The sequence below is a fragment of the Eptatretus burgeri genome, chromosome 12 (assembly GCF_056783735.1).
Source record: "Eptatretus burgeri isolate ZD-2024b chromosome 12, Ebu_testis_v1, whole genome shotgun sequence".
NCBI classification, from domain to species: Eukaryota; Metazoa; Chordata; class Myxini; order Myxiniformes; family Myxinidae; genus Eptatretus; species Eptatretus burgeri.
Genome location: NC_140972.1, coordinates 78,367,654 through 78,385,090, shown reverse-complemented (window position 1 = coordinate 78,385,090; position 17,437 = coordinate 78,367,654). Strand labels below are relative to the sequence as shown.

Sequence of the window (17,437 nt, the reverse complement as noted above, 5' to 3'; positions counted from 1 at the left end):
AGGTAGCGTTCTGGGCCCTGTTCTTTTTCTGGTTTTCATCAATGATCTCTCGGACTCTCTGGAAAATCCTCTATTTCTCTTTGCCGACGACTCCACCCTCTGCCATACCATCTGTCATCCCTCAGACCGGCAAGCAGCAGCTTCTTCGCTCACTGCAGATCTGGATAAAATCACAATCTGGTCCAACACGTGGAACATGTCTTTCAATCCAGACAAATCTCACACTCTCACTATGTCTCTTCGAAAGGACCGTTTAGAAAACCCCCCCATCCACTTTCTCAACCATCCTCTGGAAGAAGTCTTTTCTTTCAAGCTTCTGGGTCTCACTATCTGCCATGACCTTTCCTGGGAAAGTCACATTTCCAACCTCGCCTCAAAAGCCAGTCGCCGACTGGGAATCCTCCGTCGTGCAAAGTCCTTCCTCGGCCCTCTTGAGCTCCTGACCACTTACAAAGCTTTTGTCCGTAGCCTGATGGAGTACTGCTCTCCCCTCTGGGCTGGTGCTCCTGCCTCCCACCTTTCTCAGCTTCACGCTGTCGAAACCAGGGCATTCAAGATCATCGGCATCTCCCGGAATGAAGCTGAGTCTTTAGGCCTCTCACTCAATCACCGCAGGTTGGTCGGTGGTCTTTCTGTCTTCTACCGACTCCTCTCCAGCCTTGCCCCCCCTGCTCTCTCTGCGATTTGTCCCCACCACATTTCCACAGGGCGCTCAAGGTTCGCCAACAACCCCCTTCTGGTAAAACTACCAAAATCACGAATCACTGCTCATCTTCACTCTTTCATTCCTCTTTTTTCCCACCTTTGGAATAAACTTCCTCACTCTATTCTTTCCCATTCTTCCCTCCAGGCTTTCAAAACAGCTGTTCACCACCACCTCTTATCTTCCCCCATCCAAATCCTCGATCTTTTCTACCCCCGATAATCCACCCAAGCCCACTTCCTTCAATTCTCCTGCTTTCCTTCCTGAAAGTCCCTGTAATGTCCATCTTCTCTTCGCCATGTTCCCTGTCCCATCGCCATCCCTCTCCCTTCCACAGTTCACCTAATGTGTCTGTTCCCCACTGTTTTGTCCCTTCCACTCCCGCCCCTCTTGTCTCATGCCTCCTTGCTGTGAGTTGTGTGTTAGCTCTCATACGAGCCTCGACCAAGGTATACAAAAAAATAAAATACACAATTTGGTATCTGTCTGACCATGATACATTCAGTCGTTATTTATTAATCTCAACCAAACTTGCCAGGTGGACTATGGGCCACACAACGGAGGTTGTAGGGATTTAACTTGGCCCCATTCCCAAGAGCGCTCGCCAAGTGGCTTAAACACTCCAATGAAACAGTTGATAAGGAACAGCTCGCTTGGCACGCAATTAGCAATCACCAAACCATCATATTAAACATATACACCTCCAGGAGATGTCCGAAATGTCAAATATATCCGAATTGGACAAATGAACACTTTTTTAGGAGTTGAAACTGCTTCTAAGTTCAATCCTGGAGCTTACATTTTGTAATCCTCCTTAATTTAAGAGATTCTCAAGGTTTTGGCATTTGCGGAAATGAAATGAAGGCTCCGGCCATTTGTAAGCATTACAATGTACCCAGCGATTCGTAGCTATGATGAACAGGCATTTGATGATATGAGCAAGAAAAGTAAAAAAAATAAAATAAAAACTTTATTGTTAAGAAATCGTTGTGGCCTGTTCCAAGTCAAGGCAAGGTTGAACCGGCCAAAAAACATGGCGTCTTCAGACCCCAGCGAGGTTCCAAGGATGCTGCCTAAAAAAGGATATAATTAAATAAGGCAGTTAATTATCTTTAAAAGGGATGTTTTAATTTACTAAAAACACAATTTTCACTCTTGCACTTCCTTCGAGTTTCCTTAGTATGCATGCAAAGTTTCAGCCTGCTAGGTTTCATGGTTTTGGAGTTATGGAGGACACACACACACACACACACACACACACACACACACACACACACACACACACACACACACACACACACACACACACACACACACACACACACACACACACACACACACACACACACACACACACACACACACACACACACACATTGGCATTTATTCGTATGTAAATTGTGGCCTTGATCTCCACATTGAAAAATAAACCATTTGCAACATCTTGGATTAGTGAATAGAACATTTTGAATGCCTCATGGAACACAAACAAAGACCTTTGATGACACACAGGTTCTTCTTTACTTGAATTACAATGACAACAAGATATAATTTACAAATCAACACAATTTCAGATTCGAACCTCGGATCTCAGCATCGAAAGACGTTCTCCGATTTGACCGTGTAGTGTGGCCCATTCTATTTCGATGGGTATTTCATCTATGGCTGGTCAAATACCCAAGATATGATGTGGTATTGACTCCAAAAGTTGAATCAAAGGTGTTGGACAGGATGTTAACGCATCTAGTCAAGAACATTAATTGTAATTAAATGATTAATATAAATCAAGTGAAAGTTGCCACAGCCTGAAGCATCCCCTCCCCTTTTTACCTTTTTGAGAGTAAGAACATGCTCATTGCTGAGCATGAACATTTCACCCAAAATCTAGTCTTGATCAAAGAGAATGATCAACTAAATCATCATTTAAGATGACCTTTCTTCTAATATATACATCCTATTTTAAACTTTGGTGGGAGCTTATTTGCTGTTAGATTGCAGTAATTTTGAAAATGTGCTATTCCTAGAACTTTGTAAAGTACTGCCGTGATCTCACACATGTCATCCATCACGTGATCAACCTAACATTACATATTTTATAGTTTGATTGCATTTCAGAAATTAATCCAATTTGCATCGTTCATAAATGAACACAAAGTCCAATTGTTAAGAGGCGAGACAGTGTAAATATAGCATAGATTGGTTAAACACCATCTATAACTATCTGCCAACTATCCAAGTTATAATTATGTAGAACTGATTAATTGTACTTTAAACCTTGTGCCCTGACGACATCACTCCCCTTGATACAAGTATTACTGCCCTTGATATGAGCATCACTGCCTTCATATGAGCATCACTGCCTTGATACGAGCATCACTGCCCTTGATACCCTGTTGTCGAATTGCCTCTGCATCTCCATCTGATTACGAGCATCACTGCCCTTGATACGAGCATCACTGCCCCTGACACGAGTATCACTGCCCTTAATATGACAATCACTGCCCTTGATACGAGTATCCCTGCCTTGATACGAGCATCACTGCTCTTGATACCCTGCTGTCGAATTTCTTCTGTATCACTGCCCCTGATACGAGCATTACTGCCCCTGATACGAGTATCACTGCCCTTAATATGACAATCACTGCCCTTGATACGAGTATCCCTGCCTTGATACGAGCATCACTGCCCTTGATACCCTGTTGTCGAATTTCTTCTGCATCTCCCCTTGATACGAGCATCACTGCCTTGATACGAGCATCACTGCCTTGATACGAGCTTCACTGCCTTGATACGAGCATCACTGCCCCTGATACGAGCATCACTGCCCCTGATACGAGCATCACTGCCCCTGATACGAGCATCACTGCCCCTGATACGAGCATCACTGCCCCTGATACGAGTATCACTGCCCTTGATACGAGCATCACTGTCCTTGATATGAGTATCACGTCCTTGATACGAGCATCACTGCCCTTGATACGAGTATCACTGCCCATGATAAGAGTATCACTGCCCATGATACGAGTATCACTGCCCATGATACGAGTATCACTGCCCATGATACGAGTATCACTGCCCTTGACACGAGTATCACTGCCCTTGATACGAGTATCACTGCCCTTGATACGAGTATCACTGCCCTTGATACGAGTATCACTGCCCTTGATCCGAGTATCACTGCCCTTGATCCGAGTATCACTGCCCTTGATACGAGTATCACTGCCCTTGATACGAGTATCACTGCCCTTGATACGCGCATCACTGCCCTTGATACCCTGTTGTCGAATTTCTTCTGCATCACTGCCTTGATACGAGCGTCACTGCCCCTGATACGAGCGTCACTGCCCCTGATACGAGCATCACTGCCCCTGATACGAGCATCACTGCCCCTGATACGAGCATCACTGCCCCTGATACGAGCATCACTGCCCCTGATACGAGCATCACTGTCCTTGATGCAAGCATCACTGCCCTTGATACAAGCATCACTGTCCTTGATAGGAGCATCACTGCCTTGATAAGAGTATCACTGCCCTTGATACGAGCATCACTGCCCCTGATATGAGCATCACTGTCCTTGATATGAGCATCACTGCCCTTGATACGAGCATCACTGCCCCTGATATGAGCATCACTGTCCTTGATATGAGCATCACTGCCCTTGATACGAGCATCACTGCCCCTGTTAAGAGTATTACTGCCCTTGATACGAGCATCACTGCGTTGATACGAGCATCACTGCCCTTGATACGAGCATCACTGCCCCTGATACGAGCATCACTGCCCCTGATACGAGCATCACTGCCCCTGATACGAGCATCACTGCCCTTGATACGAGCATCACTGCCCTTGATACGAGCATCACTGCCCTTGATACGAGCATCACTGCCCTTGATACGAGCATCACTGCCCTTGATACGAGCATCACTGCCCTTGATACGAGCATCACTGCCCTTGATACGAGCATCACTGCCCTTGATACGAGCATCACTGCCCTTGATACGAGCATCACTGCCCTTGATACGAGCATCACTGCCCTTGATACGAGCATCACTGCCCTTGATACGAGCATCGCTGCCCCTGATACGAGCATCACTGTCTTTGATACGAGCATCACTGTCCTTGATACGAGCATTACTGCCCCTGATAAGAGTATTACTGCCCTTCATATGAGCATCACTGCCCTTGATAAGAGTATTACTGCCCTTGATATGAGCATCACTGCCCCTGATAAGAGTATTACTGCCTTTGATACGAGCATCACTGCGTTGATATGAGCATCAATGCCCTTGATACAAGTATTACTGCCCTTGATACGAGCATCACTGCCCTTTATACGAGCATAATTGCCCCTGATAAGAGTATTACTGCCCTTGATATGAGCATCACTGCCCCTGATAAGAGTATTACTGCCCTTGATACGAGCATCACTGCGTTGATATGAGCATCACTGTCCTTGATATGAGCATCACTGCCCTTGATATGAGCATCACTGCCCCTGATAAGAGTATTACTGCCCTTGATACGAGCATCACTGCGTTGATATGAGCATCACTGTCCTTTATATGAGCATCACTGCCCTTGATAAGAGTATTACTGCCCTTGATATGAGCATCACTGCCCCTGATAAGAGTATTACTGCCCTTGATACGAGCATCACTGCGTTGATATGAGCATCAATGCCCTTGATACAAGTATTACTGCCCTTGATACGAGCATCACTGCCCTTTATACGAGCATAATTGCCCCTGATAAGAGTATTACTGCCCTTGATATGAGCATCACTGCCCCTGATAAGAGTATTACTGCCCTTGATACGAGCATCACTGCTTTGATATGAGCATCACTGCCCTAGATACAAGTATTACTGCCCTTGATACGAGCATCACTGCCCCTGATACGAGCATCACTGCCCTTGATACGAGCATCACTGCCCTTGATACGAGCATCACTGCCCTTGATACGAGCATCACTGCCCTTGATACGAGCATCACTGCCCTTGATACGAGCATCACTGCCCTTGATACGAGCATCACTGCCCTTGATACGAGCATCACTGCCCTTGATACGAGCATCACTGCCCTTGATACGAGCATCACTGCCCTTGATACGAGCATCACTGCCCTTGATACGAGCATCACTGCCCTTGATACGAGCATCACTGCCCTTGATACGAGCATCACTGGCCTTGATACGAGCATCACTGTCCTTGATACGAGCATCACTGCCCCTGATAAGAGTATTACTGCCCTTGATATGAGCATCACTGCCCCTGATAAGAGTATTACTGCCCATGATACATGCATCACTGCATTGATATGAGCATTATTGCCCTTGATACAAGTATTATTGCCCTTGATACGAGCATCACTGCCCCTGATACGAGTATTACTGCCCTTGATATGAGCATCACTGCCCAATTGATACAAGCATCACTGCTCTTGATACAAGTATTACTGCCCTTGATACGTGCATCACTGCCCCTGATACGAGTATTACTGCCCTTAATATGAGCATCACTGCCTTTGATACGAGCATCACTGCCCAATTGATACGAGCATCACTGCTCTTGATACGAGCCAAGATTATGGGGGGAAATGTTATGGGGAAAACACTTCAGCTGGCACAAGAGTAAACAATTTCATTTGGAAATGGAAGGAGAGTGTGATGATCAGTGATCACATTACATAGCATTCAAGTAGCAACACTTTCGCAAATATTCCCAACTGCATCGTTGCTGATATGTCCACTGATTGTTTATGGTTGTAGCTAAATGAAGAGGGCAAATACCTTTGGGCTGGAGGGAGTTTTCAGTTTACAGTTCATTCGTTTGTATGCAGCACATGACTCTGGGTTGCATCAGTTCTTGCAGTGGTACAGCGATGCCGCTGATGCTATGCTCCCTGCATGTTCGAGCAGAAATTTAGAATTTGTTAAGGGCTCGCCTACTCTTCTCGAAGGACACTGTGGGATCTTTAACATCCACCAACTAATGCCAGTAGTCGGGATACCCAGTTTAACGTCCATCCAAGGGACGGCACACACACTCTATCATCCCTGCATTTGACAGCTAGAGGTAAGTGTGCACACCTCGAGGCTATCCTGCCATCCCAATATATATATATATATATATATATATATATATATATATATATATATATATATATATATATATATATAAATATAAATATTTTTAATCATGAGAACTTTTCTCATGCACAGGACAGCCATGAGCTTAGTGTGCCCTCCAAAAGGATAGCAAACACTTTGTGATGCATGTGCCTTTGTCATCCCACTTCGTTGGGAATTCAATGCAGGGAGATGTTTCAAATGTGAGTAGACAATCGTTGAACATTCTGCAAAATATATTTCAAAATTTGTTAATTACATGGAAAATGTTAAAGCGATGGACAGAATTGTTTTTAGAGCAAGTTGATGCCGTTGGTATCAAATCTGCTGGGCATTGCATCTCTTAAGGCTTGCAGCAGCATGGCACAACCCTCCACTGCAGCACGGGCCGCACATTGCAGCCGACCTTGTGCTTTGGTGGTCTGCTCCCTGTCTCCAGGCCGGCGAGCCACTTCCTGCATGCTCTGGAACATCAGCACGCAGGATGACACCACACTCATTGCACCACCGAGCACGGCCGTGTGTACCGTGCGACCTTGAGTGCCAAGCACGGCAGGAGTACCGGAAAGGTGCATCTCGGAGGCAAGGCCCAACAGAGCACGCACCGATTCCAGCAAGGGTGCGCCAAAGAGCACGCATCGTTGGTGGCTCTGCTCCCCAGGCTCTTCCTTGAGTGCACGAATGCATGCAATGAGTGCTGTAGCGGCTGCACTGATGCACTTCACCGCGTGCTTGAGCTGTTCACGCAGAAAGGGATCACATACACGCTCGCTGGCAACCAGGCATGGCTCTGACAGCAGTTTGAGATGATGAGAGACTGTGCCTGAAATCTCCAGAAGCTCACGTGCATTCAAGTCACAGTACGAGGTGCTGCGTAGGCGATTGCAGCATTGCAGCACTTCAAAACGGGAAAGGCACATCCGATAGTGGTCGAGCATTCCTGGTAAGGCCGGATCGGAGTCTGTGGCTTTGGACGCGGCCAGGTAAGCAGCATGCACGGCGTGTTCAATGATCTTCAGCACGAGGTTCGCTGTGCACTCCACACTCCCGCACGCATCCTCAAAACGGCCCATGCTCATCTGGGACTGCACGTCAAACATAAAGATCTCCAAGTGTTTGCTGCCAGCTACAATAGTGTCTCGACATTTCTCAAATGAATTATCTTCGGCCTCCCTCTCCTGAGCAGCAGCACCGTCCTGCACATGGTTTGTTGCTGGCAGCACCGGGCGACAGTCGCCGGAGAGCAACAGAAGTTCTGCCACTGTTTGCAGGCGCTGTGCGCTCACTTCTGACACCCTGGCTAGTCTTTGGAGATGGGCTGTTGTGCCAATGGTAGATGAAGTACTGGCCATGCTAATATCTGTGTGCACATAGTAACAAAACTAAATGAATTAGTGGGCAAGTAAACAAACATCATTGCAAAGGTCAGTGATACAAACACTGCACTGAGTCTAGATTTCTGAAACGAGGAGGAAATAAATACAGAAACAGAGTTCAGCATGAATAATATTTTCTGCATAATTGAATCAGTGTACAAAGTACAGCTTGCATCGACCAATAATGTGGACCGAGAAGCTCAAAGGTAGTCTAAGTTCACCTAACTTCACCACACGTGCATGCCATCGCCACGTAGGGCTCAGAGTCTCTCTATAGTTGCAAGTCCAAATTTTCTGATCCCTTTTCTGCTTTTTCTCCTCCCTGTTGTCGAATTGCCTCTGCATCTCTGTCTGATTGCTTTTTTTTAGATGGCAAATGGCAGTGCATCGCCATCATGTTATCCTCCATCCCGACCTGTTCATCTCTTGCTCACTAGTTCCCCCAATAGTCCACTATATGCCTCCATGTTTCCTTCTGTCCCAATTTTAAGTATCTTATAAATGAAAAAAAAAACCAGTCAAATTCAAAATATCATAAAATTTCCTGAACTCTTCATGTTCACTTATAATTTTGATTCAAATCTCTCTCTGATGTCAGTCTTCATTCCAGTCTTCAAACCTTGAACAAAGGCTGGGTTACAGTTCCAGACCACATTCCGTAACTGGAGTGCCTCCAGCCAAATTGCTTATAAAGCGAGAACTCAAAACCACCCTTTCTCTTGTTCATCCTGACATCGGTGAAACTGTTGATAATAAGCGTCAGTCAAAAATGCTATCATGATCACACGGCTGCATTATGCGACTTTGCTGTAAGTGATCCAGTTTATGTACTGAACCATGGTCTTGGAGCTGCCAGGTGTTGTTATTAGCAAGGAATGAACTCGTGTTTTTTGTGTCGAGCTGAAAGATGAGGGTACAGTTAACAAACATGTGGATCAGATCAAGCTGCGTTATATTGAGTTGGAGGACGATGCAAATTCTGTGATTCATCCAGTTATTGTTCCGTTGTCCGAGAATGCAACTGTTGTTTCTGAGCCTGCATCTGAAGTTGTCAAGAATGCGTCCCCGCCCAAAGTTTCTGTACCTGTACCCGCTGCCAGTCCGGTGCGTTTGGCCATGCCACCTAAATCTGCACCTGTAACAACTCCTTTGCGTAGGTCCTCCCGTGTAGCTAAACATCCAGACCGGTTAGATTTGTAATTAAAGGGGGAGATATTGTGATGTATCGCCCTTCCTCGGGTTTGACATGAGTGCCATGTGCGCATGCGCGACACACGGGACCGACCAGTAATGGAGTTGAGTGCTATGAATAAAACCTTCGTGAAATTGAGTGCATTGTGTTCGGTCTGATTGTTTCTACTTCACGACCTTACAGTTTGCCAAATTTATTCATGCATAGAGTGCTTCAACCTTTCTCCCCCACCCACCCCCACTCACTGTCATGTCGGCTCCCCCCCCCCCCCTTTTCCATACGTTTGTGTTGATGTCCCTTCCCGCTAGAAATATCTCAAATTAGAAGATTCACCTCTTCTTGTAGGACATTTCACAATTCTTCGACCATGACCACTTCTAGTTCATCAACAGACTATGTGTTGCCTTTGCGACCACAAACGTTCCTCCGTGTGATGTCCAAAGCAAGTTACATCAGATTTGGTTCCAGAGATTGTGCAGATGATCTATAAATTGGTTCGTGAAAGGGATGACAATGGTAAGAACGTGAATGGGGGAGAGGGGGTGGGGGGAGGGGAGATTAAAGATTGTGATGGGAAGCTCGTGACAGAGAGGGGGGCAGTATTGAAGGTATGAGAAAGCTATTTTAAGGAGTTGTTGAATTGGGGAGGAAGCAACGGTGAGCAGGAGCTACCATGTTATGTCGAGGGGAAAGAGTAATTAGAGGACATCATGGAAGAGGAAGTGTGGACAGCCCAAAAGCGATTTAAGAAGGGAAGAGCGCCAGGCATTGATGAGGTATGTATGAAGATGCTAATTGCAGCAGAAGTCAGAGACCGTTGAACGAAGAAGCTGTTGAATATATGAAAGAGGGTTCGATTCCGGAAGATTGGAGGACAGGGCTAATTGTGCCAATATGGAAGGAGAAGGACGATGTACAGGATCCGGAGATGGACAGAGGCATTACGTTCTTAAATTAAGGTACTGGAGAGGATTCTGGACGGGAGGATAAAACGTGTATTGAGAAGGAGATACTGTACTAGGTAAATAAAAACAGAAGTTTAGAAGGGATAAGGGGACAAAGGATCACACTGAGACAGTTGGTATCGAAGAGGTTGCAGATGCAAGGTGAAATGGCATTCTGATTTGTGGATCTTGAGAAGGCCAATGACTGTCCTGAGAGAGAGATGGTGATGGTGACACTGGGATGGATGGGAATGCTGGAGAAAAAGTTAGATTGGTGGAAGGGATGTACAAGAAAACAAATGAAAGGATTTTAGTTGGTCCTGGGATGTCAGAGGATTCAGTGAACATCGGGTTGAGGCAGGGAAGCTCTCTCAGTCCATATATATATATATATATATATATATATATATATATATATATATATATATATATATATATATATATATATATATATATATATATATATATATATATATACATATATATATATATACATATATATATATATATATATATATATATATATATATATATATATATATATATATATATATATATATATATATATATATATATATATATATATATACATATATATATATATATACATATATATATATATATACATATATATATATATATATATACATATATATATATATATATATATATATATATATATATATACATATATATATATATATATATATATATATATATATATATATATATATATATATATATATATATATATATATATATATATATATATATATATATATATATATATATATATATATATATATATATATATATATATATATATATATATACATATATATATATATATATATATATATATATATATATATATATATATATATATATATACATATATATATATATATATATATACATATATATATACATATATATATATACATATATATATATATATATATATATATATATATATATATATATATATATATATATATATATATATATATTGGGATGGAGCTGGTAAGCAGGAGGATAAAAATAAATCAAGATATAAAATAAATCTGAGGAAGATGTTGTATGCGGGCGATCTGGATGTTGTGGCGAAGAGTAACCGGGAAATGCAGGAGGTCGTGGAGGAGTGTAATTCGGAATTCGGGAAGCATGGACTGAAGATGAGTATGGAGAAGACTGAAGTGATATGGGTGAGCAGCAGAAAAATGAAATTAATATCAGGTTAGAGGGGAAGGAGATTTGGTGGGGAAATAGGTTTGAGTATCTGTGTGGGGGAGGGGACAGAGACTGAGGATGGTAGTTCGGAGGCAGAGGTGTGAAGGAGGAGAGAAGTGGGTTCAAATGTGTGGAGGAGGATGGAGGGATTGATGGCAGACAGAAAAATATCAAGGAAATTGAAAGGGAAAGTTCCGGTGTCTTGTGTAATACTGGCATAGCTTTACGGTCGGGAGATGGTGGTACTGATGGGGGAGAATAACAACTGGGGCTGCGGGTCTTCGAGAACAATTGAATCAGGAGGATTGGATAGAAAAATGATTGATGAACTGAGGGAGGAGATTGGTGGGCAGATGAGTTTAATGGGGAGATTTGTAAAAAAAAAAAAAAAGCTGACTGAAGTTGGATGGACACTTGGTGCAGATGGAGGAAGAGAGAATGGCAAAGAGACTGGATAGGTTGATAGAGTAAGGTAGGAGGAATAGTGAAAAATGTGAAATGTGAAAAAGCATGTTGTGGTGTCATTATGAAGTTGTTTTTTTTTTGGTTGATTCATCATCTCTAAGCTATCCTGAATCAGAATCAGCCAGGTACCAGACTCGCACCCTTGAGGAATTTTTTTTAGAGGTGAAAAACAAAATGGCCACCACCGACTTTCGATAAATTCTGTTTTGGGCTATATCTTCACTTCAAATGCACTTACAAACACATTTTTGGTGTCTACTGCTATATTTTCATGGTCAAGGAATCCGATAATGATAAAATTGAAGGTGTATATATAAGACCTGTTTCATATTTTCAAGATGGCCACCATTTTAATATGAAAAAATGGATATTTTGCAGTTCCACTGATCACTTCGAGTAAGAAATTGAATTTGATGAACCCTCAAATATTAATACTACGTAAAATAATTAATAGTCAATGACAGCTGAAGTTACTTACTTGCAATGATCAATGAATTGATGATTATATTGGAATACGATTTTTACACAAATATATCCGGATACATGTGGATAGTTAAGTTGACTATGACTTTGGGTTATGTCTTAAAGTAAGTATCTACATGTAATATGATTTTGAAATTACCTTTTATTTTCAAGAAATATTAACTTTGTTGAGGATGCAATGTTCTACATTATGTTCAATTTTCGTCATCGTCGTCGTGATTAGCAGCTACTGCCCTTGTCTGTTCGTTACGACAATCTGATCCAGTATTACAACTGCAAAACATCGAACATGACATCTGTGCTGCCACACAACCACACCTCCCGGTGGAACATGGCCGGCTGGTGGAGCATCCACACTTGATCAGCTGCGGAATGGTGACTGGTGCAGCAGACACATCAGGTGGAAGTGTGGTTCGACACAACGTCGCACCGTCCTCACCTTCTTGCCATCCATACTTGATGGGATCAAAGTTCGGAGGGTCTGACTGAGTGGCCGATTTCCATATAATGACTTGATGATGAGTGTAATGTACATGTTGATCAAAGGCATCATACGATGGGGGCAACGACTTCAATTTCGGAGCAGAGGTAATCTTGGAGTTGGCCATCTTTGACTTCCACAACTGATACCGGTGTGTGGACATATCACCTTCGACTTTGGAACCATAACAGGCAGCAGTGAAGGTAGTTGCCTCAGATATCAGCTTTTCCTCGTCTGCTTCCAGCTGACCAAATAAGGTGGGATGATGTCCGCCCATTAGTACCTTCAGCGCTGTGGCCTTTCCAATGCCAAACAAATACGACACAGTATCGCATCCGGTCAGAGCATGTACAGCAGGCAGATATTTGGCGATGCTTTTGTGTTTCAGTGCTATTTGGCGAATGTCCACGTTCGCCCTCCCAGCACACGGACTCTCCATGCTGACATCCAGTCATCTTTTCCTCGAGGAAGAAATGAATCAACAAGACAAAGACATCTGTATCGTCGCAGGCCACTTTGATGTGTGAGTCACCACTGACACCTGACTCAATTCTAACTAAGTGATGGATGATAATGACATCTGCTTCTTCATGGTGTGTTTTCAGATCCTGTTTCTGGAGAGTGGAATTGTTCCATACTTGAACTGATGTAGGATCTTTTCCGGTGATCACCAGTTTGGTCTGGTTGTCCACAATGTGGGTCATCAGATACTGACAGATCAAATCGATCAGTTGTACTTTGTTGTAGGCTACATTTAGGGCCACTTTTTGTGCTGGAAGTGTGTGTAAGTTGAGTTGATGTTTTCGACTTGAATCATGACCTGCGCGACTGGATCTCGACATTTGTTTCATGCTGATTTTGATGTACCTGTCGAAAATCAGGTATACATCACAACACTCCAGGTGGTATTTGATGGTTCCCATGAAGTTGATCACATAATCCTCAACTGTACCATTTGTGGGCCAATGTACAGTCCATAACATGGCGCATCCATCGATGATGAAAGCATCTGGAACACCTTGGATTTGACTTGATTTCTCAACTTGGAGTTTCGTCGTCAGGATTGCTTTCGACTGAGCCTGCATCGCACCGCTCTCATCAAACAAGGAGGCTGGGACAGGGGACAGTTCGTAAGAGAGGACATCCTTGATATCAATATCCCTGTGTTGTTGGAGACGTATGACTTGGGTGTAGATCAATTCGGTATCATATACTGGCCTTCCATCCAGCTTGATGCTCTTTTTGGTCGAAGTCATCAGGGTCACTTTGTTGGTTAGTGCCTTGTTGAAGCTTGGCCATCCAGATTCAAATTCTGCCATCTGTTGTCGCCAATCTTGAGAGAATCATCAACGTTTACCTTGTCTGTCGCATGAAACATAGTAGTAGACACCAAAATTGTGTGTGTAAGTGCATTAGAAGTGAAGATAAAGCCCAAAACAGAATTTATCGAAAGTCGGTGGTGGCCATTTTGTTTTTCGCCTCTTAAAAAAAATTCCTCAAGGGTGTGAGTCTGGCACCCGGCTGATTCTGATTCAAGTTAACTCAGAGGTGATGAATCAACAAAAAAACTTCATAATGACACTAAAGTATGCTTTGCCTCGAAATGGCTGTTTGGCATCTCGACTAGAAAGAGGAAGACCATGGCTGAGATGGGAAGATTATGTGAGAAGGGATATCAATAAGGTGAGGGGTGTTTGGAGTGTGGATATAGTTGGCTGCAGCGGACAGGGAGAAATGGAGGAGCATCATGTTCAAGGCACGGCAGAAGCTTTGTACCATTCGGCCTCACCCCTTGTAAAGGAAAGAGAGGAAGAAAAGAAGACGAAGATTGTGCGGGCCAGTCCATGTAAGTGTTATGATGATCCTGAACTGCAGCGTTGACAACATATGTGCATAGTGTAGATGGCAATATCATCCATAAACATGAAGTTGAGCCAGAGGAATGATGATTATCTCAATCCACCAGTCGTAGCATCTTTCTGAATGAAAACAAGATCACAGTTCTTTGGCTAACTTCAATGCCAGAACCAGCATGTATCATGAGTTTGCATCATGGCACGATTATCAAATCATTCATGACTTTGCTTCCAGACACGATCACATCTATCATTTAAGTTGTGGCTAGATATCCCAGTGAAAACAATGTGGCACCAACGGTTCACCTTCCATTTCTTATGTTGTGCTGCCCATTGCATGAACTGCTGTGAGTGGTGCTTCGTTCAAGGCATGTTGACCAGTGGTCTTCTGGACCTCTCACCACTGGCAGGGAGCCTCTTCTTACCTTTCTGGGTCAAAATTTGATGGTTGTTTGCTCTTTGCTGGTCATATATGGAGAGATCATGCTGTTGAAGAATGTCGTCTCCTGCAAGGATGTCAAGATTACGATCCTCACGTGGGAGACTTGAACGAGGTCTCTCCATGAACTATGCGGTTTGCCGGTACTTCGTCATTGCCCGAGAAATGACACAGGTTTGAATATTCTACTCGGAATCCCGATAGCACGAGGTAACATTTCGTGTTAAATGACATCTACTAATGCTAAACCAACTTCGACCACTTGGCCCATGGGTGACCATTTCTGAGAGGGAATTGACATGGGTCATGCCTGGTTTGCATACCTTGCAGACAACTGATGAAGAATTCTTAAATCTGGATCCATAATTTACATCAGAGTTCAAAGGTTGTTGCTTCATATTTTTTTGGTGAAGAATATTTTTTTAACCTTGGTGTATCACCTGAAAACCTCATGTCGTGTGTCACAGTATGGGCTACCTAGCATCATTGAAGTTTGAATGTTATACATTTTTAAGCTGACATGTGTGTATATATATATATATATATATATATATATATATATATATATATATATATATATATATATATATATATATATATATATATATATATATATATATATATATATATTGTTTTTCTAGCGACGGAAAGTTGAATCCACTCTTATCCTACTTTCTTGCCACAGTACTGTATATCCAAACAGATACAGAAAATGAGTTACCTGCTGAAAACATTCGCAACCAATCCAACTTACCGGTCGATGTCCGCTGTCCCAATTTTTACTGAACAATATGTTCCTGCCCTGTGCAGGCCCGTTTTGAACTCCTCATGTTGTGAGACCACAGGAAGCCTATGGAACGTACAGGATGCCTGTGGGATACGCCCTGACGGCTGGATCTGTACCTCCAGCGCCAATTGTTTTCGAGATTGCTTCAAAAGCAGCAAAACGTGCCTGCCCATACAATGAACCAAATTATGATTGTTTTACTTCTCATCCGTAATTTATAATTCCCAGGAAAGTGGTTGACAGAGGTATGTCTTATCTGTCTGGTCAATTCCTCATGGAACAAGCAAGATAAGCTGATGTACTACTAACTGCGTCATGGTGTTTTGAAGTCAGTGTGACGTCATATTTTGTCAGTGCCTGATAAATGACATCAGTGACACTGTTCTTTCTGAGGAAACATTAGGTCAACTGTCACATCTACCTGGAGATGTTTAAGGACCCTTGACGCATGCTGCTTTCTCCTCCTGAATTTGATCTTCCTTGTTCTGGCTATGGAGTATTGAAAACTCATTCTGGTCATTTTTTCTGATCTTCAACAGCCCTGTCAGCTGCTGAATTAACTAACACCAGGTGTGGTTGACTCTGCCTGTCATCTTTCTGAGTTTGGTGAAATGAGTAATAGGGGCACTGCATCAGCGGTGCTGCATCCTGAACCAATGATGCAACCATCAGCCTCAAGGTTGCACTAGAGTGTGTGTGTGTGTGTGTGTGTGTGTGTGTGTGTGTGTGTGTGTGTGTGTGTGTGTGTGTGTGTGTGTGTGTGTGTGTGTGTGTACCACCCTCACATTTTAGTCTCTCCATCTATATACATGCCATTTACACATTGCATAACCCCCACCCCCACTATGTCTGCATTTAATAAATATATGGGTCTGAAACGCTTCATCAACAGGTGCACAGCCAGATTTTTGGAGCTTTTTTAATTATAAGTAAATATCACCAGGTGAGTATGGACTGGCAGGATTGCCTAGAGGTATGCACTCTCATCTCCAAGCCGTCTAACCTGGGTTTGAATCACAACTCAGGTAAAAACTGCCTTCCCAGCTGTTTCGTAGGCAGGGTGATTGATCAATGTGTGTGCCTTCCCTCGGATGGATATTAAATTGGACGTTAAAGATCCCACCGTGTCCTTGAAGAGTAGGCTAGTTATAGGCAGAACCTTGAACAAATTCCTAATTCCCGCCCTAACTACTTAGTCGAGCGTTGAGCGTCTAGCCTGGCCAGCTTTCATGGTTCGTGAAAGACTTTTGGCAAAAACCTCCCCTGGCAAACCCTACAAGATCATGGGAATAATTGTAGCTGTTGAAGAAGAAGAAGAAGGAAGAATCATCATCACGTGGACAGGAAGTTGC

General features: G+C 43.1%; 1 protein-coding gene across 2 annotated transcripts; it reads right to left on the bottom strand.

The window, feature by feature from the left end:
* Nucleotides 1–6,900: 6,900 nt before the first annotated feature.
* On the bottom strand, nucleotides 6,901–16,143 carry LOC147015961 (talin rod domain-containing protein 1-like). Of its 2 annotated transcripts, none has more exons than XM_085848634.1 (2): nucleotides 16,053–16,143; nucleotides 6,901–8,192 (listed from the first exon to the last, which is right to left on the bottom strand). In XM_085848634.1, the coding sequence occupies exon 2, from the start codon at nucleotides 8,182–8,184 to the stop codon at nucleotides 7,126–7,128; it is 1,059 nt and encodes a 352-aa protein (XP_085704760.1). In that variant the 5' UTR covers nucleotides 8,185–8,192; nucleotides 16,053–16,143; the 3' UTR covers nucleotides 6,901–7,125. The 2 variants fall into 2 exon arrangements, with proteins under 2 accessions (XP_085704760.1, XP_085704759.1); XM_085848633.1 differs by having other exon boundaries at nucleotides 16,020–16,113.
* Between the last annotated feature and the right edge of the window lie 1,294 nt (nucleotides 16,144–17,437).